Raw genomic sequence first — 25,032 nt, forward strand, 5'->3', positions numbered from 1 at the left:
GTTTGTCAACTTGCGCACGGGGCTGAGAATGAAAGAGGAATTGTTTATGAGCCCTATAGCCCTGATGAGCCCCCCCAACTTTGGTCTTCCAAAGTGCAGTCAATTAGAACCCAGGCCCGTTGAAGGAATATCATTAAGACCACAGCCTCCAAGAAAAAGCATTGGCCAAGAACTAGTGCAAGTACTTGTCTATGAAAGATGGAAAAACACTGCCATTGAAGAGGCTTACAGGGACATCTTCACATAGACACTGAACTACAGCACTTCATGCTGACGGAAGAGGGAAGCATCCAAAACAGTACACAAGGGAGTTCAGAACAAGGCCTTTATTCATACTCCAGATTCAGCTTGGGATTCTGGATGCGAGGTCTAGATCTCCACACAGCCACCAACACCAGAGAAGAGACCACAAGCACAGTGGAGGCAGCTACTACCGGCAGCCCATAGCTCAGGAACCGGGGTGCTGTGGAGAGAAGAGCTTTAGTGAGGGGTCAGACACAGGGAACAGGATCAGACACTCAGCCTCCATCCCCCTCCCTCACCTTCAGGATGGGAATCCAGCTGATCCAGAGCTGGAAGCTCAGATCCAACCAGGATCACTTCCCCACTGGACACCAGCACAGTTTCTCTGGAGGAGTCCTCTGCCACGCGAGCAACAGCTCTTCCTGCAAGAGGACAGGACAACAGCATCAGGAAAGGATACACACAGCTGACTGGCACACAACCGCCCCGTCCCGACAGAACTCACTCCTCCTGCCACAGGTGGGCACACAGCGCTCAGTAGCAGTCGGCTGGCACACTGCTGCACTACAGTGGATGAACACCTGGAGAGAGCAGAGCAAGGGTCACTGCACAGCCCAGGACCAGCCACCACCTCCTTCCCCACAAGCTGCTCCCTACCTTCTCCATCAGAGGCACCTGAGAGGCAGGATCCACAAAAGTGAACATCTGAATCATGAAGCGCTGGTAGTGCGTTGGGTACGGCAGCCCTGAGGAGCCACCCACAGGGATCAAGGTGGTCTGGTAGTTGTCACCTCCGTAGGGACACCTGCAAGGACAGCAACAGGGAGGGTGAGCTCTTCCACAAGGGGACACTACAGAGACAAGCCAGTCGGAGCCACAGGGGTCAGGTTACCCAGCAACCAGAAGGCTCCAGCTGGGCTGGCTGAGAGGACTGGGAGTGGAAGTGGCCCAGCAGTCCCCCAGGGTCAGGACAATGTTGGGGTCAGTCCTGTTCAAGATGTGGACCTCCACATACACAGGATCCCGCAGCACCTTGGTCACAGGGTAGTCCAGGTCACTGTAGTAGGAGTCATACAGCTCTCCTGAGGACGAGAGCAGCAGCGGGGTTCAGCAGGAGCCCCACACACTCGGCTCACACAGCCCAAGGCCTGACAGCTACCTCTTGCAATCCTGAGCTCCACACGGAGAGGTCCTGGAGACACTGCCGGAGGGGGCGGGGAGACCGTGTAGACCACAGCCTGCACTGGAACAAGGTCATCGTCTGCATACCTGCACTGGAAGAACAGCCTGGAGAGAGAGAAGCAGGCAGTCATGGGATCCAGCAAGACCAGAGCACTCTGGGAAGCAGCAGCCGCTCACTCACTTGTAGAAACTGTCCCTTGTGATGGAGCCAGCAGGTCCCCCAATCACAGCAAAGGTTGAGGACATCATGTTCTCATACACCACGGCACCACCTTCAATCTGGAGGAAGGACACATGAACAAGGTCAGGAATCCCCACAGGAACAACATCCTCAGCTGAAGGATCAAGCCCCTCACCTTCATGCTGGTGCCACAGGCACTGACTGGGAACTGGAACATGGCAAAGCCAGCAGTGGTGCCAACAGGGCCACAGGGGGCACTCCTGCCCCCCTGCAGGCTGACTGAATCCAGGCTCAGCTGAGGGCTGGTGGCATTCCTGGACACGACCACCACAAACTGGCCATCCCTGGTGCACTGGACAGTCACTGGAGGAAAGCAAGAGCTGGTAAACCAAGCCCGTTAAGCTCATCATAGAAGACGCTCAAGATCCAAAAACCCACCTTCATTCCCATAGTAACAGCGATTTTGGCTGGACGGATCAAAGCAGCAATTTTTAGCTTCACAGTCACTTTTACCGATAGTCAAGTCACCACATGCTATCTTGTCACTGTCATTAACCAGGCACTTCTGAACCTGAGCTAAAGAACAATCCAACGATAGCAAAAAACAACACAATGTACAACCCCATCCTCCCTCTGCTCATTGACTTCTCCATCGTGAAACTCGCCGAGGAACTGCAGACAAGCGGCGCTCAGCTCCTGAAATACTCGCTGCGCCCTGATTGGCTGAGGGCGGCGATTGGAGGGCTGTAGCGCGCGCACGAGGACTTCGGACACTCAGAGCGACACCCGAGTCAGCTGATTCATCACGGAGCGTCCTGTTCGACTGGAACGAGCTATCGCGAGGCTTAGACTAATATCTCAACACGATGTGTTTGACCTCTTATTGAGTAAAGAGCTGCATCCGTCTGTAAGCGCTCTGTGCCATCAGCCGATTCAGAGAAGAACTGACGGTACAGAGGAGCGGTATAAACAGAGACGTGCAGTTTGGGATATTTTCGGTTGGTTCACTTTCTGGTTATATGCCAAAAAAAATCCGGTTTTCAGTTTTTAACTGATAGAAATACCAATGCACACTGGCTTCATCGTTGGCAGTGATATTCATGTACAGATGTAAATAATAAAAGGGGCATACAGCTGCTCTTACAGTCATCCAAACGAGGAGTCTCTTGCATTGTCTTGGAAAAACAAGCACGCAGAGGCAGATGCATTACACTCCAAAAACATTTTGCTGGCACGTTCAAATTAGTGAGTTACGGAGATTGTGACCGAGACAGACGAGCTGTTCGGTACAGTTGAGTTTTTCTGCCTTGTGTCATTCGTATTCTACAGTTTTTCCCTAAACACTGAAACCAGCGAAGTTTTGCAATTTCCCCCTGAAAGAGCAGAAGTCTAGCTTATAAATACGTGCTGTTAATACACTACGTTAGCGTTCACGTTTGATCAATTACAATATTTTAGCTAACAAAAATATAAACGAATGTTCTACTCAAAAACTACTGTGGTGGACAGCAGCTTCGAATGATCAATTTCAAATGAACGGAGCACATTTTGGTTTTAGGGATGTAAAGGGCTTTATCGTTTTAGCGATTCCGTCCACATGGAGCATCACATGTCTAGTTCGCGATTAGTGTCTGTATTCACTTTTATGAGGCGCTTTAGAATAGCGGTACTTTCAGATTGTTTTAAACACAGTATTGCTCATCGGCCACTGGAAATTGGCCTTTGCCGTTAAGCCGGCGATACGGCCCTTTTGGACCGTTATGTTGAGCAAGAAAAACCAGACATTTTGCGCTTTAAACAAACACGTCGAGGAAAAGACCAAACTTCATTAAAGGGCACCGTTAATTACGGCAATAGGGAAAAGGCCATGGTGTGGTGGACTAATAATGCACGTGTTTAGATCCTGTAATCTTTTCCTTGGCCGTTTTAAAAGCCTATAAACCTGTTCATCTTTAAAATAGGATTTATGTCCAACTAACCCAGTGGGCATTGATTCGTCGAATATACGTATATTTACGGCGAAATTACGGCTATACGTATATATACGTCGCCTCGACGTATAATCAACGTCGAATTGCAACCGTAAAATCGACGACATGAATAAACGCATATATAACGTCGAAAACACATCTAACACAGTGCCTGAGGCTTTTTACTGTACAGTATGTATCGTGTGTGCCGCAACTAGGAGTATACGGCACTCTGCACAGTGTACGAAGTAAATTATTTTCGCAGTAATTAATTTATTATATTTACTATATTTATTATACACGTGTAAATTAATTACTGCGAAAATAATTTACTTCGTACACTGTGCACAGTGCCGTATACTCCTAGTTGCGGCACACACGATACATACAGTAAAAAGCCTCAGGCACTGTGTTAGATGTGTTTTCGACGTTATATATGCGTTTATTCATGTCGTCGATTTTACGGTTGCAATTCGACGTTGATTATACGTCGAGGCGACGTATATATACGTATATTCGACGAATCAATGCCCACAGCTTGGCATACATGGGTTTTGCGGAGGGGGTCTTGCCACCTGCCTGAAAAAAAACAGTAAAATGTTTGAGTGCCTATAGAGTTTCTATTTTTATTTTCTTGGGAAAAGTTGATACCATTTCCTGGACACCCCGTCCCCCGATCAGTGCGCGGTGCCCGGGGAAAAATCTGTAGGGGGGCGTCTGAAATTCTGAGGGGGGGTGATATTTCGGTTGAAACGGAGCTGTACGGTGCAGCTACCCAAATGAAATCTCGCAGCTATGCCATTGGTTAGTGCTTCATGATAGAAGACGACTAGCAATCTGGTATTTGCGATGAAGTTCAGTTTCACATTTTTCGTCACTCTCACGGTTTGTATTGCCTGGAGCGAAAAGTACCATAAGCGTTCATTTTTGCAGCTACATGGACGTTCTGAATCGTTAAGAAAAAAATGTTGTAAAACCAACAGAAAGCACAGACTGCTGTAACTAGTCCTAGTTATATAACGATTTTAAGTATAATGATAAACTACTGCAAGGAATCGGTCCAACTGAGCAAACAGGATCGTAATGTTGACACTCAATAACGACACTGATATGTGCAGTTCCTGGACGGATAGCCCTCCTGCCCATCAAACAGTCCGAGTGACTGTTCGTGTCATTTAGTGTTGTCTGACCATTGACAAAGTACAACTATTTTTTTAGGGCACAAGTTAAGTTAAGTAAATCCTTTTGCCCAAAACTGAAGGGACGACACTCCTCCCCCCGTGACGCCAGGCCTGTTCCCAATCCTTTTCCATAATGTCATTATACTGTATATAATAACAGTGACCGATCCTTACTAACTGTATGCGTTAAAATTGCACATCAGCACATAGCAGGGGGCACATAGCCGCGATGTATTATCAATGTTAAATTTCAACCATAATATCGACAACATTAATAAACGCATACGTTGAGAAAATATCTAACCCAGCATATTTTCCGGTTATATACCACAATGCATTGCTAGTATTCGTTGGTCGCCATTTTGGACACGTTTTTCAAACGTAGAAGTATATCCGCAAATATCTCAGCAATCCTCTTTTGACGAGTAAGTATAAATAATAATAATAATACTATCTGAATACATACAGATCTTACTTAATATTATTTAGATTAAAATAGTATGTTAATAAGCAAAAAATGGCACATAAAAATAGTGTGAAGGGGAAGATTACACAAAATCGTTTTGCCGTTTCTCTAATTTTATCCGTTTATTTCAGCTTTGAGCTTAGTAAACCTTAATGGTTCATTTTTTAGATTATACTCAAGAAGATATTAACCATCATTTATTTGAGTAGTAATATTATATAATTTTCTCCTAGCTGCAGTGCTGAAGTCCCACCCTACATCGAAAGAAAAAGATATAAAGGAGCACGCAATGCGTTACTTGAAGAATACATATGCAAGGCAGGGGGCCAGGAGATCTGGACACTGAAAATAATAGGTTTCTGGTCCTGTTAGGACAATTAGACAGGGTTTGCAAATGGTGGACAAAAATCGTCTTAACTTCCATTGTAATATTTGTTTTTTTTGGAAATACATAAGTTGTACATTTTAAAATTTATATTTGAATCAAAATGTGGTTTTGAGTTAGTGTGTTAATGTAATTAGTTTGTGTTTGTCATTACTATACTGTATATTGATGTTACCAGAATTTGTAGTTGAAGTTTAAGACTAGTTGTGTTTTTTTTTTATGATTATTGCCCATATGTTGATTGTTGATTGATTGCATACAATGTATAATTTAATTTTTCAGGTGTGAATGTGTATTTTCAGAATAAATTTCTAAACCAAATCATTGGCTTGGTTTACTTGTTTCTACACCTATAAAACCTATCTTTGATGTATAATAGACCTCTACCCATATACGTATAATAGACGTCTAAAGTTATCCGTATAATAGACCTCTAAAGTTATCCGGAACTCCAACCATATATGTATAATAGTCCTCTAAATTTATCCGTATAATAGAACTCCAACCATTTATGTATAATGAACGTCTAAACATAGACGTATAACTTTGGACGTATATTAGAATTTCATTCTAGACGAATTTTAGACCACATTTAGACGTCTAAGGTATGCGTTTAATAGACGTATATTATACGTCTTTTGCCCACTGGAAACGTACAGCGCAAGTACAACACGCTTGATTTAGGATGCTGGGTACATATGCTGAAGCCTTTTACGTTGAGTTCACATACTGCTTTCCCAACGAAGTATTGGCGGTGCCCGTTTCTCCTCTTCGCGGAATAGGGGACCTTCGGAGATGCGAGAGTTGATAAATTCATCCATTGCCTTAAAGGCATGGAGGGGCTCTCGTTCTGGCAGCCGACATCAAAGAACTCCTGCCTGTGGCGCCGTTTTAAAACCTGTACGATCCGATACGTCACGGCTCAGGCTGCTCCCGTTTCCTGAAGAGAGCCCTGCTTTTCCCGGGAAGAACGCAGACACTGGACTCGGTCACTCCCAGGGTATTTTTACTAGTGATTTCAGTTGCTATGCTACAGTCTGGGAGAAGCAATACCGAACTGACACTTTCTACCCAACTGCTTGCTTGAGCAGCTGACCACCCTCAGTGTGCAGAAGCAGGAATCCTAGACAGTACTGCATTCCCACCCAACTTCACCAGTCCCCAAAACTCCCCTTAGGAAAGAAGCAGCTCCGTACAAGAGACACTTTGCAAACCAGTTTATTCCTCATTCACATCAAGTCAGTTCATGGGTTTGTGTTGCTTCCTCCTGTGCAGGACTGTCCCCAGCAGAGCAGCACAGACCAGCCCCACAGCAGTCACCACACCAGCCAGGATCACAGCCTCCACAGGCAGGCCTGGAAAGAAAGCACAGAGGAGCCTCAGCAAGTGGGCACTGCCACAGAGAGGGGCCAGCTGACATGACAGCACCTCCTGCCAGTACCTGCGGCTTTGTCCTCCTCTGCTCTTAGCTGGGAGCTCTGGCCTTCTGCCTCCACTGGCCTCTCAGCAACCTGCTCTTGCAGCACAAGCACGGGACCAACAGTGGCATCAGCTCCCCACTCAGGAGCTGCAACAAGAGCAGGACAAGCCTGGCTGTAGACCACTTCTTGACCCCCACTACCCTGAGGAGATCCATGCCATGAGTGGCAGAGGAAGGGTGCCTTACCCCCTGTAGAAGCCAGGTCCCTCCTGCTCCTGCCACCCCAATACCTGGATCGTACAGTAGGCACACAGCTGGAGTCACAGCAGCTGCAGACCTGGTCACTCCCATCCACTGATCTCCACCTACAGCAGGGACACAGGGTCAGAGCAGCTCCCTCAACTGAGCACCAGCTGGACACAGCAGCTCCCTGCCTCCTCACTGACCTGCTGCCCTCAGTGTAGCAGTCCTTGTTCAGGGGGTCCACACTCTGGGAAGCAGGAGTCACCTTCAGGTGGCAGGTGATGTAGATCTGCCAAGAGCACGAGTGGATCAAGCTACACCCAGGCCTCCATCTTGGGCTTGTAATGGACATGCTGTTCTCACAACCGGCACAAACCCATGAAAGCAGAAGGGATCAGGATCAAGTACTCACTGAGCTCCTGGCATCCTGATAGAACCTGAAGGCATCCAGCTTCATCTGCAGCTTGGTGTCCTGGGTTCTTGGCATGAACCGCGAGCTGGAGCCTGTGGATTTGGCATCAGTCAGGCACCTGAAAGGAGAGAAGGCAGTGTAGAACTGGAGAGACGGCAGGCAGTGTTCACTAGCTCAAGCCACCCGAGGTCACACCCACCCATAGTTCGCAATGAAGGAGTAGCTGGGAGTGGAGGTCTGGTCAGGGACCAAGGTGGCCACACAGCTGTCCACAAAGAGCCGCAGGGGTTGGTGGTTGGCCTGGGTGACGGAGGCTTCGATGTTCAGGACGTCCCCCAGGTAGAACACATTGGAGGACCTCCGGGAGCTCCAGTCATCTGGATGAGAAGGGAACCCCAATCTCAAGCACACATCCCATTGACCCAACTACACCGTGACTCGTCTCAGGGGGAGACCTACCACTCATGAGGCTCAGGGAGAAGTCCAGCAGATCCTCAGCAGACTTGGTGGAGGTGTAGGGGACCCAGGTGGGCTTCAGGGCATTGCTGCTCACATTGTAGAGCCTAGCAGACAGGAGGCAGGTGTCAGCAGGGAGTCAAGCTCCAGGCAGTCAGCCCTGCTGCTCCTCCAGGACTCACCTCATGTAGTGACACTCGATACCCACAACAGCGCCATTCGTTCTCACTATGGGGGTGTTGGCCACCGGCTTCGGGGTGTAGTGGAGAGAGAAGCCGTACACCAGTTGCTCATCCACGGTCTAGACAGATCACAGATCCAGTCACCCAACAGCCGAGAACCCGAAGCTGCCCAACCGCAGAACCACTTACCTTCAGCACACTGCGACACGCCTGCAGCTCAGCCTCGAAGATCAGGAGCTGCGCCGCGGTGTCCTGCCGGGTGACCGCACAGTCTCCCAGGCTGAGATCCGAGGCGTTGATCAGCTGCCCCGTGCCGAACAGGTCCGTCTTGACCTGCACCACGATCGTACTCTCCCCGCACTGCGCCGACACAGCCCGGATAACCTGCTGCTTCTGCTGCCGCGGCAGCAGAGGCGAGTCCAGAAAGGCGACCCCCTTGCGCCTGATGCCGGATTGGACGTTAGCGCGGGCGCGCGCCATTGCGCAGCGTCACACAGAACTGCGAGGAACAGCAAGGTCAACAGCCGAAAGGAAAGACCACTAGAAAACCCCATCTCGAAATGAAAACACCTCGCAAAACCACGATACCTGCTGTTTGCGAGCTCCTTCCTTTTAAAGCCACCGAGACTTTCGCACGTGATGACGTTCAGGTTCGCAGAGTGAAGATTTTCACGAGGACCCGAACTCTGTCAGCTCACACGCAGGAGGACAGGATATTGAATCAACCCCGTGGAAAAGCCGTTATAGTTCAAGTGAAGGAGGATCATGGAGACTAATTTCTCCTGAAAAGACGGGTCATTGTTTACAGTGAATACTTACGGTTAAACACCGGGGTAAAGTTAGCTTGAAGTTAGAAGACGATTTTGGCACGCCTGTAGCGTTTTCACGACACCTCTTAGGTCACCGAGCTATTGGCTTGTGAACAGCACTCCCCTATCCCAGTGCATAGTGCCACATTAAATAGAAGCACGAGAAAAAGAGAGTCAGAACGCAAAGCTGTGTCGGTCTTCTGTGTCAAAAATCGGTTTGAAAATCATGGGAGCTGGTTTTAATAAGCTGCTGAGTAAAGAATATTGGAATCTTTCTGCTGTCGGTATTGTGAATATAGTTGACCCTTACCTGAGTGAAAACAGGACATAAAGAAAGGGTTTCAGAAATCAAACCAAACTTTATTCCCGTGCTTACAGTCTGGGTAATTGGAGACTGCGCTGCTCTGCTTCCTATGGTGATATACGGGTTTTTCGCACGAAGCCTTATTGAGCAGTTTCAAAAAACTTTTTTATCAAAAAAGATCATTAGCTCACTGATAGTTTGATGTAGAGGCTGTGGAAATTTCCACAAGTCGTGCTCTTTAAAATGCATTTGGTTTGAAGGCGTTCTGTGCTTCCATTGCGAAGATATGGACAAAAGAATATTCGTGCGTGGTCAGAAAAAGTGATAAAAACGACAATATGAAGGCTGTTAAAACAGTCACAATGTACTTTATACACAAAGCAAGTGTTTTCGTAACCCTAGGAGGTTTCGTGAAAGCGATACAGGCGTGCCAAAACCGTTTTCGAACTTCAAGCTAACTTTACCCCGGTCAGTTACCCTAGGACGCTGGCTGTATTTTGTGGTACGTACATCTAATATTTCCTGTTAGAGCTTTTGCCTGCTGACCACCAGATGTTGAGAATGATCTGATCAGAGGTGAACTAGTGAGAAAAGATAAGACCTGGTCCGAAAACGTCTCACTTTACATACAGTACATCATAAGATCTCATTATTGACTTCTTACTTAAATGTCTTATTAGGATATGCCTGCTATTATTCCTTACAAATTGTATTTCTAAAACCTTCTAAATCAGCGAACTCCACTTCCTCGTTTATTTTCGTCGGAGTGTTTCTCCTTTGTGGCGGTTGATATGTAGGAAAGGTTTGCACAAATGATTTCAATGAATTTGCCGAAAATGAGATATTTCGTGGATTGAATGTGTCCCTCTAGTGAAAAGACAAACTCGTAGTGATACAGTATTTCCTTCTCCAGATCTGTGTGCAGTGACGACACGTGTTTTGTCCCCCAGCTGTGTCCCAGTGGAAATGTTGGTTGTGGGGACTGCTGGAGTCAGTCTTCTACAGTTGAAAACACGAATGGCTTTACTTTAAGTCTTGACGATAGCACACACACATTGTCATTTGAAGTCGATTTAGAGAGGTGGACTGATCTGAAGAGTGTCTATTGCCAATAGTGAAGACTAATTTCTCCTGAGTAGACTGCTGATTGTTTACAATGAATATTAGAAACTAGGATCTTCGCTATATTTTGCGGTCACGGTATCTAAAATTTCCTGTTACAGCTGTTGCTACTGGCAAGATGTAAAAAATGAATAAGATAAGCGCTAGTCCCGACACGTCTGAATTCACATCGACTATAAGATTATTATTGAATTAAAACTGTGAATGTCTCCTTCTGCCAAAATGACCATTGTATAGTTACAGTCTTGTAAATGATAAAACTCCTTCTTTGTTTTCGTTCGAATGTTCTTCTGCTTCGCCGGTCAATTTGGAGGAAAAGCGCTGGGTGAACGATTTCAAGAATTAAAAGCCTAAAACGACATCTTTCGTGTTTTAACTATGTCCCCGGGGTGAAAAGGGAGAAACTCGACGTGATATTTCCTTCTCCGGATCTGCGTGCAGTGCAGACACGCTTTGTCCCAGCGAAAATGTCGGACGCGCGCGGAGCGCAGACAACTGTTCTCACACCTTCCGATCCAGGAGCGAAACAGGCGCCTGGCGTTGCTGCTCTTTCCATTAGCAGCCGCGCTTGATCGTTTGCAACGGATTAAAAACGGGCTGCACGCATGCTTCTCTGTTAGCATGGCTTTGTTGCAGCTCTGGGGTCCTGGGTTCGATTCGTGGTGGGCTTTCTTCTGGGGGAGTTTGCAAGCTCTCCATTTTCACCCCACCATCCAAATACTGTACGTGCTGTCACGGTGAACCAGCCGAACTAGCTACTCCCCCCCCCCACATCTGATGGTCCATTGTGTGTTGGGTTAGGAACCGGCTGGTCTCCACTCTCTGTTGGGCTCTGTGTTTGGACAGCTGGGTAAACGCAGCTTTTCTTGTCAAACTGATCTGTGAATCTCCAACTTTACTTGCTTAAACCTGTATTTTACACACAAAAGCTACATCTGTAGTGTAATAGGAATTGTCTAATCCATCCATAGATAATCCATCGAGGCCCAGAGTGGGGTACACCCAGGATGGGACACCAGTCTATTGTAGTAAATATTGGAAGGAAGTGCTTGTTTTTTGTAAATAGTCCGATGAAACAATGAATTTCCGATACCACCAACAATGATCATTGTTGGAAGTGATGCACAGAAATTCGTGCCCCCAGCGTTCAGCACAGGCATTTTGTTTTTACAAAATGAGATGAGACACGATGCGCTGACAGCCTTAAACTTTGCCCTTGTGGTAAAACATTAAATAGGGGGGCTGGTCTGAATTTCAGGCAATTGTATTTAAAAATTATATGACCAGCAAACAGGGAGAGAGGAGAATGTGCGTGATTTTGGAACACTGCCAGGCTTGTGAGCACAGGAAAGCGTGATAGGCAGCAGAAAAATACTTAAGGACACTTCTAGGTTTATTTGAGAAAAATACATAACTTCTTTTAAGTTCTGAAATGGAAACGGGGAAAACGCAAGCTTGCGGAGTGCTCAGGCAGGTAAGCCCCACATTATTTGTGAAGAACCTTTGTTTATCGTTGGCAAAGGAGCGGACACGTATTACATGTGGAGAAAAAGCTGCCTCTTTCAAATGACACAGTCACTCGTAGAATTCTTGATATGGCGGATGTCAAAAGTACGCTGATGGAGCACGTCAAAAGGAGCAGATGCTTTTCACCGCAATTAGAGGACTCTGTAGATGTCGTTGGTTTGGCCAATTTGCTAGTTCATGATAGGCATGAGTTTGAGGGCACAGCCCATGAGCACTTTCTGTTCTATAAGCTACTACCAACAAGAACTATAGGAGAGTAAATATTTCAGTTCTGAATGAATTTATCAAAGAGAATGGCATCGACTGGAACAAATGCATCAGAGTTTGCACAGACGGCGCTAGAGCGATAACAGGCAGACACAGCGGTGGAGTTGCACGAATTAGAGACATTGCTCCAGATATGAAGTGGACGCACTGCAGCATTTACCACGAGGCCTTGGCAGTCAAACTGCCTGAGGATTTAAGATCTGTTCGACTGTTGTGAATTGTATCAAGGCTCACCCCTCTCACTGAAACGGTAAGTGCCCAGTGCTGTTTATATTATACACGCATGTGCACACGCGCTCATGTTGGTCTTTGAGATTTGTGGTTCCTATGAGGAAATGACTCATGGGGGGTAGCTGGATGCTTTGGTTTGATGAGGGGTGGTACTTGGTCAAAGAACTTTGAGAACCACTGGTTTAAGGTGATGGAGTGAGGGAACTAATCTGAGTCCTGAATTGTTGTAGCAGGTGGCATTAATCTAGGTCCACTTTCTCAGTATGAAAAGCCAACCGGTTAATTAGACAGCAGCCCACTTCTGGCTATCACTACTGCCAGTAGTAATTCACTACAAGACTGCCACACTTGTGACTCAATTTGTGAGCAGGCACTAAACAGACAACTCGTTACAAATTGATAAACCTGTTGTCTATTGGACAACCAGTAATACCAGACAGGCAAAACAATACAGCTGGGAGCAGGGGTGTAGTCCAGATGGAACTCGAGAAGAGAGCCCAAGCACACCCCAGCAAGCTACAGTTTGACAAGAACCAGATACTCCTATGTATGCACCTGTCAATGTTGATACATTTCAGTAGCAAGGAAATACAGGCATTTTGATTACAAAATGGTTAAACAGAGGAGTGTGCAAGTAAACATTGAATTATCTACCTAGGTGTTAGAATGGTTACTGTCCCACTGCCCCTGAAATTGGAGTCCGCATAGAGCCCAGGAAGATCCTATGAAGGGAAGGCAGTTGTATCCAAGTGTGAAATGCACAGAATTAACCTTGGGCTTACACACAGGTTGTCTTTCAGATATTGGATGAGAAATGAAGCTTAATCGAGCAATAAATCAGAACTAAGGCAGCCAGGATCAATCTAAACAATGGTATTAAACATGCAAAAAACACGCTCAAACAGGAATTAGAGAAACACTTCACCACTAATGGCCCAAGGCGCATGTGGCAAGGTATACAGGCCCTCACAGACTACAAGAGGAAGAACATCTGTGCACCTCCCCATGATGCCTCCCTGCCTAACGAGCTCAACACCTTCTATGCTCGGTTTGAAGCCAACACAGAACCAGTCAACAGAGCTGCACCCTCCGCAGCTGACCAGCTGCTCTCACTATCTGCAGATGAGGTGAGGAGATCTCTGCTAAAAAGGACCCAGTCGCATCCTCAGAGCCTGCACCAATCAACTGGCGGGTGTATTCACAGACATTTTCAACATGTCTCTGGCCCAAGCCATAGTCCCCACCTGCTTCAAGACATCCACCATCATCCCAATACCAAAGAAAACCACAGTGACTTGTCTTAATGACTACCGACCAGTGGCACTAACATCTGTCATCATGAAGTGCTTTGAGAGGCTGGTCATGAAGCACATTAAGGACACCATTCCAAACACACTGGACCCGTACCCGTTTGCCTACCAGCTCAAAAGATCCACAGATGACGCAATCTTCACTGCCATACACACTGCCCTATCCCATCTGGACAAAAAGAACACATACGCAAGACTATTCATCGACTTCAGCTCAGCTTTTAACACTATCATTCCAGAGAAGCTAGTCAAGAAACTCAGTGCACTGGGTCTCAACACCACCCTCTGCAACTGGATTTGGGACTTTCTGACAGGCAGACCTCAGGCTGTCAGGCTTGGAAACCACACCTCCGGCACACTAACCCTGAACACTGGGGGCCCCCAGGGGTGTGTGCTTAGTCCATTACTCTACTCCCTCTACACCCACGACTGTAAGGCCAAACATAACACCAACCCCATCATCAAGTTTGCCGATGACACCACAGTTGTAGGTCTGATGACAATGATGAGAGGGCCTACAGAGAGGAGGTTAAAGTAAGATGTGAAGATGGGGTTAATTTTAAGTCCTTTCTGCATGAAGATTAGACTTCTAAGGCTGGAGTTTATGGCAGGAAGGGGGTTAACTGATAAGGATTCCAGATGCGAGCTAGGGAACCCCTGGAGACTAATCCCTGACCATTTGGCCAAAAAGCTGTAAACTGGTCAAACACGTGACCTCCCCCCTTTACCATAATAACGAATGACGAATCAGAGAAGCAAGGAAGGACTATATAAGCCTAAAGTTTGTACCGGCACTTTGAACAACACTTCCGTTTTGTCATTTCTTGCGGGAAACAAGATTTCAGCTTTATTGTTCCTTGCATGCAATAAAGTCATCCGTTTGACTCCATCTCGGGATCCAGAACCTTATTCTTTCCATTACAACAAGGTCAATCTCCTTACAACGTGGTGTGAGGACAACAACCTCACCCTCAATGTCAGCAAATCCGAGGAGCCGATCATTGCTTTCAGGAAACTGCAAAACGGACATGCCCCTATCCACAGCAACGGGACTATAGTGGAAAGGGTCAGTAACTTTCAATTCCTTGTCGTCCATATCACCGAGGACCTCACATGGTCTCTCAACACCACCTGTCTGATCAAGAAAGCACAACGGCACCTGTACCTCCTAAGATGGAGGAAGAAGGCTAAGATATGTCCCCAGATCCTCACTAACATTTACAGATGCAGTACAGAAAGCACACCGACAGGCTGCATCACAGTGTGGTATGGCAACTGCAGTACTGCTGACCGCAAAGCCCTACAGCGGGTGGTGAAAACATTCCATCACTGGGGTTGCCCTCCCATCTATACAGGACATTTATAACGGACAATGCTTGAGGAAAGCTCTTAGCATCAAAGACCCCACACACCCCAGCTACAGACTGTATGACCCTCTACCATCTGGAAAACGGTACCGCAGCATTCGGTCCCAGACTACCAACCTCAGAGACAGTTTTTACCCCCGAACTATCAAACTCCCAGCCTCTCTCACCTATGATCTGAACCTCACAGTGCCTTCTTTCTTACCAAAGACTCAAACACACATTGAAATCTACCTCTGCCTTACATGTCAAAAAGCTCACTCCCTATAATTTCATTCTGTTGATGCAAATTATCTATTACCTTTTTGTTGTTTTGCACACTGCCTGTTGTCTCCGTCTTTTTGTTATACAATTGTAGTGTTGTTTTTCTTTGTACTACTTATCGTCCGAGAGATAGCTAAATAGCATTTGATAATACCATATACCTGTATGAGTGTAATGACAAACAGGAACTTGACTTAAAAGACCTCACTCAGAACATCACCCTACAAGGAAAACAGGATGCAACAGTTTGAACTGATCAAGCTTCACACAAAGCATTAGGGGAAACCCAGATTACTTGTACCAGGTCCACCCGTGAGCCACATGCAACTGGAGCAGGAGAAAGGCATCCCACCCCCTCCATATAACTAGGTTTTACATTTAGACAATTGCTAGCTCTGCTTTAGGTTTTAGATACTAGGAAAAGAAAGTTAGTCTTAACAGACAGCAGGGACTGGAGTTGCATACAAAACCTCTTTATTACACGAGATCACAGTTTGACCATCTGTAACCGAGGTCTAGATCTCCACACAGCCATCAGCACCAGAACAGAGACCACAAGCACAGTGGAGGCAGCTACTACCGGCAGCCCATAGCTCAGGAACCGGGGTGCTGTGGAGAGAAGAGCTTTAGTAAGGGGTCAGACACAGGGAACAGGATCAGACACTCAGCCTCCACCCCCCTCCCTCACCTTCAGGATGGGAATCCAGCTGATCCAGAGCTGGAAGCTCAGATCCAACCAGGATCACTTCCCCACTGGACACCAGCACAGTTTCTCTGGAGGAGTCCTCTGCCACGCGAGCAACAGCTCTTCCTGCAAGAGGACAGGACAACAGCATCAGGAAAGGATACACACAGCTGACTGGCACACAACCGCCCCGTCCCGACAGAACTCACTCCTCCTGCCACAGGTGGGCACACAGCGCTCAGTAGCAGTCGGCTGGCACACTGCTGCACTACAGTGGATGAACACCTGGAGAGAGCAGAGCAAGGGTCACTGCACAGCCCAGGACCAGCCACCACCTCCTTCCCCACAAGCTGCTCCCTACCTTCTCCATCAGAGGCACCTGAGAGGCAGGATCCACAAAAGTGAACATCTGAATCATGAAGCGCTGGTAGTGCGTTGGGTACGGCAGCCCTGAGGAGCCACCCACAGGGATCAAGGTGGTCTGGTAGTTGTCACCTCCGTAGGGACACCTGCAAGGACAGCAACAGGGAGGGTGAGCTCTTCCACAAGGGGACACTACAGAGACAAGCCAGTCGGAGCCACAGGGGTCAGGTTACCCAGCAACCAGAAGGCTCCAGCTGGGCTGGCTGAGAGGACTGGGAGTGGAAGTGGCCCAGCAGTCCCCCAGGGTCAGGACAATGTTGGGGTCAGTCCTGTTCAAGATGTGGACCTCCACATACACAGGATCCCGCAGCACCTTGGTCACAGGGTAGTCCAGGTCACTGTAGTAGGAGTCATACAGCTCTCCTGAGGACGAGAGCAGCAGCGGGGTTCAGCAGGAGCCCCACACACTCGGCTCACACAGCCCAAGGCCTGACAGCTACCTCTTGCAATCCTGAGCTCCACACGGAGAGGTCCTGGAGACACTGCCGGAGGGGGCGGGGAGACCGTGTAGACCACAGCCTGCACTGGAACAAGGTCATCGTCTGCATACCTGCACTGGAAGAACAGCCTGGAGAGAGAGAAGCAGGCAGTCATGGGATCCAGCAAGACCAGAGCACTCTGGGAAGCAGCAGCCGCTCACTCACTTGTAGAAACTGTCCCTTGTGATGGAGCCAGCAGGTCCCCCAATCACAGCAAAGGTTGAGGACATCATGTTCTCATACACCACGGCACCACCTTCAATCTGGAGGAAGGACACATGAACAAGGTCAGGAATCCCCACAGGAACAACATCCTCAGCTGAAGGATCAAGCCCCTCACCTTCATGCTGGTGCCACAGGCACTGACTGGGAACTGGAACATGGCAAAGCCAGCAGTGGTGCCAACAGGGCCACAGGGGGCACTCCTGCCCCCCTGCAGGCTGACTGAATCCAGGCTCAGCTGAGGGCTGGTGGCATTCCTGGACACGACCACCACAAACTGGCCATCCCTGGTGCACTGGACAGTCACTGGAGGAAAGCAAGAGCTGGTAAACCAAGCCCGTTAAGCTCATCATAGAAGACGCTCAAGATCCAAAAACCCACCTTCATTCCCATAGTAACAGCGATTTTGGCTGGACGGATCAAAGCAGCAATTTTTAGCTTCACAGTCACTTTTACCGATAGTCAAGTCACCACATGCTATCTTGTCACTGTCATTAACCAGGCACTTCTGAACCTGAGCTAAAGAACAATCCAACGATAGCAAAAACAACACAATGTACAACCCCATCCTCCCTCTGCTCATTGACTTCTCCATCGTGAAACTCGCCGAGGAACTGCAGACAAGCTGCGCTCAGCTCCTGAAATACTCGCTGCGCCCTGATTGGCTGAGGGCGGCGATTGGAGGGCTGTAGCGCGCGCACGAGGACTTCGGACACTCAGAGCGACACCCGAGTCAGCTGATTCATCACGGAGCGTCCTGTTCGACTGGAACGAGCTATCGCGAGGCTTAGACTAATATCTCAACACGATGTGTTTGACCTCTTATCGAGTAAAGAGCTGCATCCGTCTCTAAGCGCTCTGTGCCATCAGCCGATTCAGAGAAGAACTGACGGTACAGAGGAGCGGTATAAACAGAGATGTGCAGTTTGGGATATTTTCGGTTGGTTCACTTTCTGGTTATATGCCAAAAAAAATCCGGTTTTCAGTTTTTAACTGATAGAAATACCAATGCACACTAGCTTCATCGTTGGCAGTGATATTCATGTACAGATGTAAATAATAAAAGGGGCATACAGCTGCTCTTACAGTCATCCAAACGAGGAGTCTCTTGCATTGTCTTGGAAAAACAAGCACGCAGAGGCAGAAGCATTACACTCCAAAGACGTTTTGCTGGCACGTTCAAATTAGTGAGTTACGGAGATTGTGACCGAGACAGACGAGCTGTTCGGTACAGTTGAGTTTTTCTGCCTTGTGTCATTCGTATTCTACAGTTTTTCCCTAAACACTGAAACCAGCGAAGTTTTGCAATTTCCCCCTGAAAGAGCAGAAGTCTAGCTTACAAATATGTGCTGTTAATACACTACGTTAGCGTTCACGTTTGATCAATTACAATATTTTAGCTAACAAAAATATAAACGAATGTTCTACTCAAAAACTACTGTGGTGGACAGCAGCTTCAAATGATCAATTTCAAATGAACGGAGCACATTTTGGTTTTAGGGATGTAAAGGGCTTTATCGTTTTAGCGATTCCGTCCACATGGAGCATCACATGTCTAGTTCGCGATTAATGTCTGTATTCACTTTTATGAGGCGCTTTAGAATAGCGGTACTTTCAGATTGTTTTAAACACAGTATTGCTCATCGGCCACTGGAAATTGGCCTTTGCCGTTAAGCCGGCGATACGGCCCCTTTTGGACCGTTATGTTGAGCAAGAAAAACCCAGACATTTTGCGCTTTAAACAAACACGTCGAGGAAAAGACCAAACTTCATTAAAGGGCACCGTTAATTACGGCAATAGGGAAAAGGCCATGGTGTGGTGGACTAATAATGCACGTGTTTAGATCCTGTAATCTTTTCCTTGGCCGTTTTAAAAGCCTATAAACCTGTTCATCTTTAAAATAGGATTTATGTCCAACTAACGTACAGCGCAAGTACAACACGCTTGATTTAGGATGCTGGGTACATATGCTGAAGCCTTTTACGTTGAGTTCACATACTGCTTTCCCAACGAAGTATTGGCGGTGCCCGTTTCTCCTCTTCGCGGAATAGGGGACCTTCGGAGATGCGAGAGTTGATAAATTCATCCATTGCCTTAAAGGCATGGAGGGGCTCTCGTTCTGGCAGCCGACATCAAAGAACTCCTGCCTGTGGCGCCGTTTTAAAACCTGTACGATCCGATACGTCACGGCTCAGGCTGCTCCCGTTTCCTGAAGAGAGCCCTGCTTTTCCCGGGAAGAACGCAGACACTGGACTCGGTCACTCCCAGGGTATTTTTACTAGTGATTTCAGTTGCTATGCTACAGTCTGGGAGAAGCAATACCGAACTGACACTTTCTACCCAACTGCTTGCTTGAGCAGCTGACCACCCTCAGTGTGCAGAAGCAGGAATCCTAGACAGTACTGCATTCCCACCCAACTTCACCAGTCCCCAAAACTCCCCTTAGGAAAGAAGCAGCTCCGTACAAGAGACACTTTGCAAACCAGTTTATTCCTCATTCACATCAAGTCAGTTCATGGGTTTGTGTTGCTTCCTCCTGTGCAGGACTGTCCCCAGCAGAGCAGCACAGACCAGCCCCACAGCAGTCACCACACCAGCCAGGATCACAGCCTCCACAGGCAGGCCTGGAAAGAAAGCACAGAGGAGCCTCAGCAAGTGGGCACTGCCACAGAGAGGGGCCAGCTGACATGACAGCACCTCCTGCCAGTACCTGCGGCTTTGTCCTCCTCTGCTCTTAGCTGGGAGCTCTGGCCTTCTGCCTCCACTGGCCTCTCAGCAACCTGCTCTTGCAGCACAAGCACGGGACCAACAGTGGCATCAGCTCCCCACTCAGGAGCTGCAACAAGAGCAGGACAAGCCTGGCTGTAGACCACTTCTTGACCCCCACTACCCTGAGGAGATCCATGCCATGAGTGGCAGAGGAAGGGTGCCTTACCCCCTGTAGAAGCCAGGTCCCTCCTGCTCCTGCCACCCCAATACCTGGATCGTACAGTAGGCACACAGCTGGAGTCACAGCAGCTGCAGACCTGGTCACTCCCATCCACTGATCTCCACCTACAGCAGGGACACAGGGTCAGAGCAGCTCCCTCAACTGAGCACCAGCTGGACACAGCAGCTCCCTGCCTCCTCACTGACCTGCTGCCCTCAGTGTAGCAGTCCTTGTTCAGGGGGTCCACACTCTGGGAAGCAGGAGTCACCTTCAGGTGGCAGGTGATGTAGATCTGCCAAGAGCACGAGTGGATCAAGCTACACCCAGGCCTCCATCTTGGGCTTGTAATGGACATGCTGTTCTCACAACCGGCACAAACCCATGAAAGCAGAAGGGATCAGGATCAAGTACTCACTGAGCTCCTGGCATCCTGATAGAACCTGAAGGCATCCAGCTTCATCTGCAGCTTGGTGTCCTGGGTTCTTGGCATGAACCGCGAGCTGGAGCCTGTGGATTTGGCATCAGTCAGGCACCTGAAAGGAGAGAAGGCAGTGTAGAACTGGAGAGACGGCAGGCAGTGTTCACTAGCTCAAGCCACCCGAGGTCACACCCACCCATAGTTCGCAATGAAGGAGTAGCTGGGAGTGGAGGTCTGGTCAGGGACCAAGGTGGCCACACAGCTGTCCACAAAGAGCCGCAGGGGTTGGTGGTTGGCCTGGGTGACGGAGGCTTCGATGTTCAGGACGTCCCCCAGGTAGAACACATTGGAGGACCTCCGGGAGCTCCAGTCATCTGGATGAGAAGGGAACCCCAATCTCAAGCACACATCCCATTGACCCAACTACACCGTGACTCGTCTCAGGGGGAGACCTACCACTCATGAGGCTCAGGGAGAAGTCCAGCAGATCCTCAGCAGACTTGGTGGAGGTGTAGGGGACCCAGGTGGGCTTCAGGGCATTGCTGCTCACATTGTAGAGCCTAGCAGACAGGAGGCAGGTGTCAGCAGGGAGTCAAGCTCCAGGCAGTCAGCCCTGCTGCTCCTCCAGGACTCACCTCATGTAGTGACACTCGATACCCACAACAGCGCCATTCGTTCTCACTATGGGGGTGTTGGCCACCGGCTTCGGGGTGTAGTTGAGAGAGAAGCTGTACACCAGTTGCTCATCCACGGTCTAGACAGATCACAGATCCAGTCACCCAACAGCCGAGAACCAAAAGCAGCCCAACCGCAGAACCACTTACCGTCAGCACACTGCGACACGCCTGCAGCTCAGCCTCGAAGATCAGGAGCTGCGCCGCGGTGTCCTGCCGGGTGACCGCACAGTCTCCCAGGCTGAGATCCGAGGCGTTGATCAGCTGCCCCGTGCCGAACAGGTCCGTCTTGACCTGCACCACGATCGTACTCTCCCCGCACTGCGCCGACACAGCCCGGATAACCTGCTGCTTCTGCTGCCGCGGCAGCAGAGGCGAGTCCAGAAAGGCGACCCCCTTGCGCCTGATGCCGGATTGGACGTTAGCGCGGGCGCGCCATTGCGCAGCGTCACACAGAACTGCGAGGAACAGCAAGGTCAACAGCCGAAAGGAAAGACCACTAGAAAACCCCATCTCGAAATGAAAACACCTCGCAAAACCACGATACCTGCTGTTTGCGAGCTCCTTCCTTTTAAAGCCACCGAGACTTTCGCACGTGATGACGTTCAGGTTCGCAGAGTGAAGATTTTCACGAGGACCCGAACTCTGTCCGCTCACACGCAGGAGGACAGGATATTGAATCAACCCCGTGGAAAAGCCGTTATAGTTCAAGTGAAGGAGGATCATGGAGACTAATTTCTCCTGAAAAGACGGGTCATTGTTTACAGTGAATACTTACGGTTAAACACCGGGGTAAAGTTAGCTTGAAGTTCGAAGACGATTTTGGCACGCCTGTAGCGTTTTCACGACACCTCTTAGGTCACCGAGCTATTGGCTTGTGAACAGCACTCCCCTATCCCAGTGCATAGTGCCACATTAAATAGAAGCACGAGAAAAAGAGAGTCAGAACGCAAAGCTGTGTCGGTCTTCTGTGTCAAAAATCGGTTTGAAAATCATGGGAGCTGTTTTTAATAAGCTGCTGAGTAAAGAATATTGGAATCTTTCTGCTGTCGGTATTGTGAATATAGTTGACCCTTACCTGAGTGAAAACAGGACATAAAGAAAGGGTTTCAGAAATCAAACCAAACTTTATTCCCGTGCTTACAGTCTGGGTAATTGGAGACTGCGCTGCTCTGCTTCCTATGGTGATATACGGGTTTTTCGCACGAAGCCGTATTGAGCAGTTTCAAAAAACTTTTTTATCAAAAAAGATCATTAGCTCACTGATAGTTTGATGTAGAGGCTGTGGAAATTTCCACAAGTCGTGCTCTTTAAAATGCATTTGGTTTGAAGGCGTTCTGTGCTTCCATTGCGAAGATATGGACAAAAGAATATTCGTGCGTGGTCAGAAAAAGTGATAAAAACGACAATATGAAGGCTGTTAAAACAGTCACAATGTACTTTATACACAAAGCAAGTGTTTTCGTAACCCTAGGAGGTTTCGTGAAAGCGATACAGGCGTGCCAAAACCGTTTTCGAACTTCAAGCTAACTTTACCCCGGTCAGTTACCCTAGGACGCTGGCTGTATTTTGTGGTACGTACATCTAATATTTCCTGTTAGAGCTTTTGCCTGCTGACCACCAGATGTTGAGAATGATCTGATCAGAGGTGAACTAGTGAGAAAAGATAAGACCTGGTCCGAAAACGTCTCACTTTACATACAGTACATCATAAGATCTCATTATTGACTTCTTACTTAAATGTCTTATTAGGATATGCCTGCTGTTATTCCTTACAAATCGTATTTCTAAAACCTTCTAAATCAGCGAACTCTACTTCCTCGTTTATTTTCGTCGGAGTGTTTCTCCTTTGTGGCGGTTGATATGTAGGAAAGGTTTGCACAAATGATTTCAATGAATTTGCCGAAAATGAGATATTTCGTGGATTGAATGTGTCCCTCTAGTGAAAAGACAAACTCGTAGTGATACAGTATTTCCTTCTCCAGATCTGTGTGCAGTGACGACACGTGTTTTGTCCCCCAGCTGTGTCCCAGTGGAAATGTTGGTTGTGGGGACTGCTGGAGTCAGTCTTCTACAGTTGAAAACACGAATGGCTTTACTTTAAGTCTTGACGATAGCACACACACATTGTCATTTGAAGTCGATTTAGAGAGGTGGACTGATCTGAAGAGTGTCTATTGCCAATAGTGAAGACTAATTTCTCCTGAGTAGACTGCTGATTGTTTACAATGAATATTAGAAACTAGGATCTTCGCTATATTTTGCGGTCACGGTATCTAAAATTTCCTGTTACAGCTGTTGCTACTGGCAAGATGTAAAAAATGAATAAGATAAGCGCTAGTCCCGACACGTCTGAATTCACATCGACTATAAGATTATTATTGAATTAAAACTGTGAATGTCTCCTTCTGCCAAAATGACCGTTGTATAGTTACAGTCTTGTAAATGATAAAACTCCTTCTTTGTTTTCGTTCGAATGTTCTTCTGCTTCGCCGGTCAATTTGGAGGAAAAGCGCTGGGTGAACGATTTCAAGAATTAAAAGCCTAAAACGACATCTTTCGTGTTTTAACTATGTCCCTGTGGTGAAAAGGGAGAAACTCGACGTGATATTTCCTTCTCCGGATCTGCGTGCAGTGCAGACACGCTTTGTCCCAGCGAAAATGTCGGACGCGCGCGGAGCGCAGACAACTGTTCTCACACCTTCCGATCCAGGAGCGAAACAGGCGCCTGGCGTTGCTGCTCTTTCCATTAGCAGCCGCGCTTGATCGTTTGCAACGGATTAAAAACGGGCTGCACGCATGCTTCTCTGTTAGCATGGCTTTGTTGCAGCTCTGGGGTCCTGGGTTCGATTCGTGGTGGGCTTTCTTCTGGGGGAGTTTGCAAGCTCTCCATTTTCACCCCACCGTCCAAATACTGTACGTGCTGTCACGGTGAACCAGCCGAACTAGCTACTCCCCCCCCCCACATCTGATGGTCCATTGTGTGTTGGGTTAGGAACCGGCTGGTCTCCACTCTCTGTTGGGCTCTGTGTTTGGACAGCTGGGTAAACGCAGCTTTTCTTGTCAAACTGATCTGTGAATCTCCAACTTTACTTGCTTAAACCTGTATTTTACACACAAAAGCTACATCTGTAGTGTAATAGGAATTGTCTAATCCATCCATAGATAATCCATCGAGGCCCAGAGTGGGGTACACCCAGGATGGGACACCAGTCTATTGTAGTAAATATTGGAAGGAAGTGCTTGTTTTTTGTAAATAGTCCGATGAAACAATGAATTTCCGATACCACCAACAATGATCATTGTTGGAAGTGATGCACAGAAATTCGTGCCCCCAGCATTCAGCACAGGCATTTTGTTTTTACAAAATGAGATGAGACACGATGCGCTGACAGCCTTAAACTTTGCCCTTGTGGTAAAACATTAAATAGGGGGGCTGGTCTGAATTTCAGGCAATTGTATTTAAAAATTATATGACCAGCAAACAGGGAGAGAGGAGAATGTGCGTGATTTTGGAACACTGCCAGGCTTGTGAGCACAGGAAAGCGTGATAGGCAGCAGAAAAATACTTAAGGACACTTCTAGGTTTATTTGAGAAAAATACATAACTTCTTTTAAGTTCTGAAATGGAAACGGGGAAAACGCAAGCTTGCGGAGTGCTCAGGCAGGTAAGCCCCACATT

At 47.8% G+C, this 25,032-nt stretch overlaps 4 protein-coding genes across 4 annotated transcripts; all 4 read right to left on the minus strand.

The window, feature by feature from the left end:
- Positions 1–326: 326 nt before the first annotated feature.
- LOC148805139 (zona pellucida sperm-binding protein 4-like) lies at positions 327–1,674 on the minus strand. Its single transcript, XM_088909768.1, has 7 exons — positions 1,607–1,674; positions 1,403–1,530; positions 1,136–1,325; positions 901–1,048; positions 749–824; positions 543–665; positions 327–463 (listed from the first exon to the last, which is right to left on the minus strand). Exons 1-7 carry the CDS (start codon positions 1,672–1,674, stop codon positions 327–329), a joined length of 870 nt encoding a protein of 289 aa, XP_088765894.1.
- Positions 1,675–6,847: 5,173 nt separating this feature from the next.
- On the minus strand, positions 6,848–8,801 carry LOC148805140 (zona pellucida sperm-binding protein 3-like). Its single transcript, XM_088909760.1, has 9 exons — positions 8,511–8,801; positions 8,322–8,440; positions 8,143–8,246; positions 7,883–8,060; positions 7,684–7,801; positions 7,475–7,560; positions 7,275–7,393; positions 7,050–7,175; positions 6,848–6,963 (listed from the first exon to the last, which is right to left on the minus strand). The coding sequence occupies exons 1-9, from the start codon at positions 8,799–8,801 to the stop codon at positions 6,848–6,850; spliced, it is 1,257 nt and encodes a 418-aa protein (XP_088765886.1).
- Positions 8,802–16,006: 7,205 nt separating this feature from the next.
- LOC148805141 (zona pellucida sperm-binding protein 4-like) lies at positions 16,007–17,923 on the minus strand. The gene is made up of 9 exons (XM_088909779.1): positions 17,710–17,923; positions 17,447–17,634; positions 17,272–17,369; positions 17,068–17,195; positions 16,801–16,990; positions 16,566–16,713; positions 16,414–16,489; positions 16,208–16,330; positions 16,007–16,143 (listed from the first exon to the last, which is right to left on the minus strand). The coding sequence occupies exons 1-9, from the start codon at positions 17,921–17,923 to the stop codon at positions 16,007–16,009; spliced, it is 1,302 nt and encodes a 433-aa protein (XP_088765905.1).
- A 1,914-nt stretch (positions 17,924–19,837) lies between these two features.
- On the minus strand, positions 19,838–21,863 carry LOC148805142 (zona pellucida sperm-binding protein 3-like). The gene is made up of 9 exons (XM_088909777.1): positions 21,501–21,863; positions 21,312–21,430; positions 21,133–21,236; positions 20,873–21,050; positions 20,674–20,791; positions 20,465–20,550; positions 20,265–20,383; positions 20,040–20,165; positions 19,838–19,953 (listed from the first exon to the last, which is right to left on the minus strand). Exons 1-9 carry the CDS (start codon positions 21,861–21,863, stop codon positions 19,838–19,840), a joined length of 1,329 nt encoding a protein of 442 aa, XP_088765903.1.
- Positions 21,864–25,032: the final 3,169 nt, after the last annotated feature.

Source organism: Atractosteus spatula, unplaced genomic scaffold, assembly GCF_055471065.1.
Source record: "Atractosteus spatula isolate fAtrSpa1 unplaced genomic scaffold, fAtrSpa1.hap1 Scaffold_85, whole genome shotgun sequence".
NCBI lineage: Eukaryota > Metazoa > Chordata > Actinopteri > Semionotiformes > Lepisosteidae > Atractosteus > Atractosteus spatula.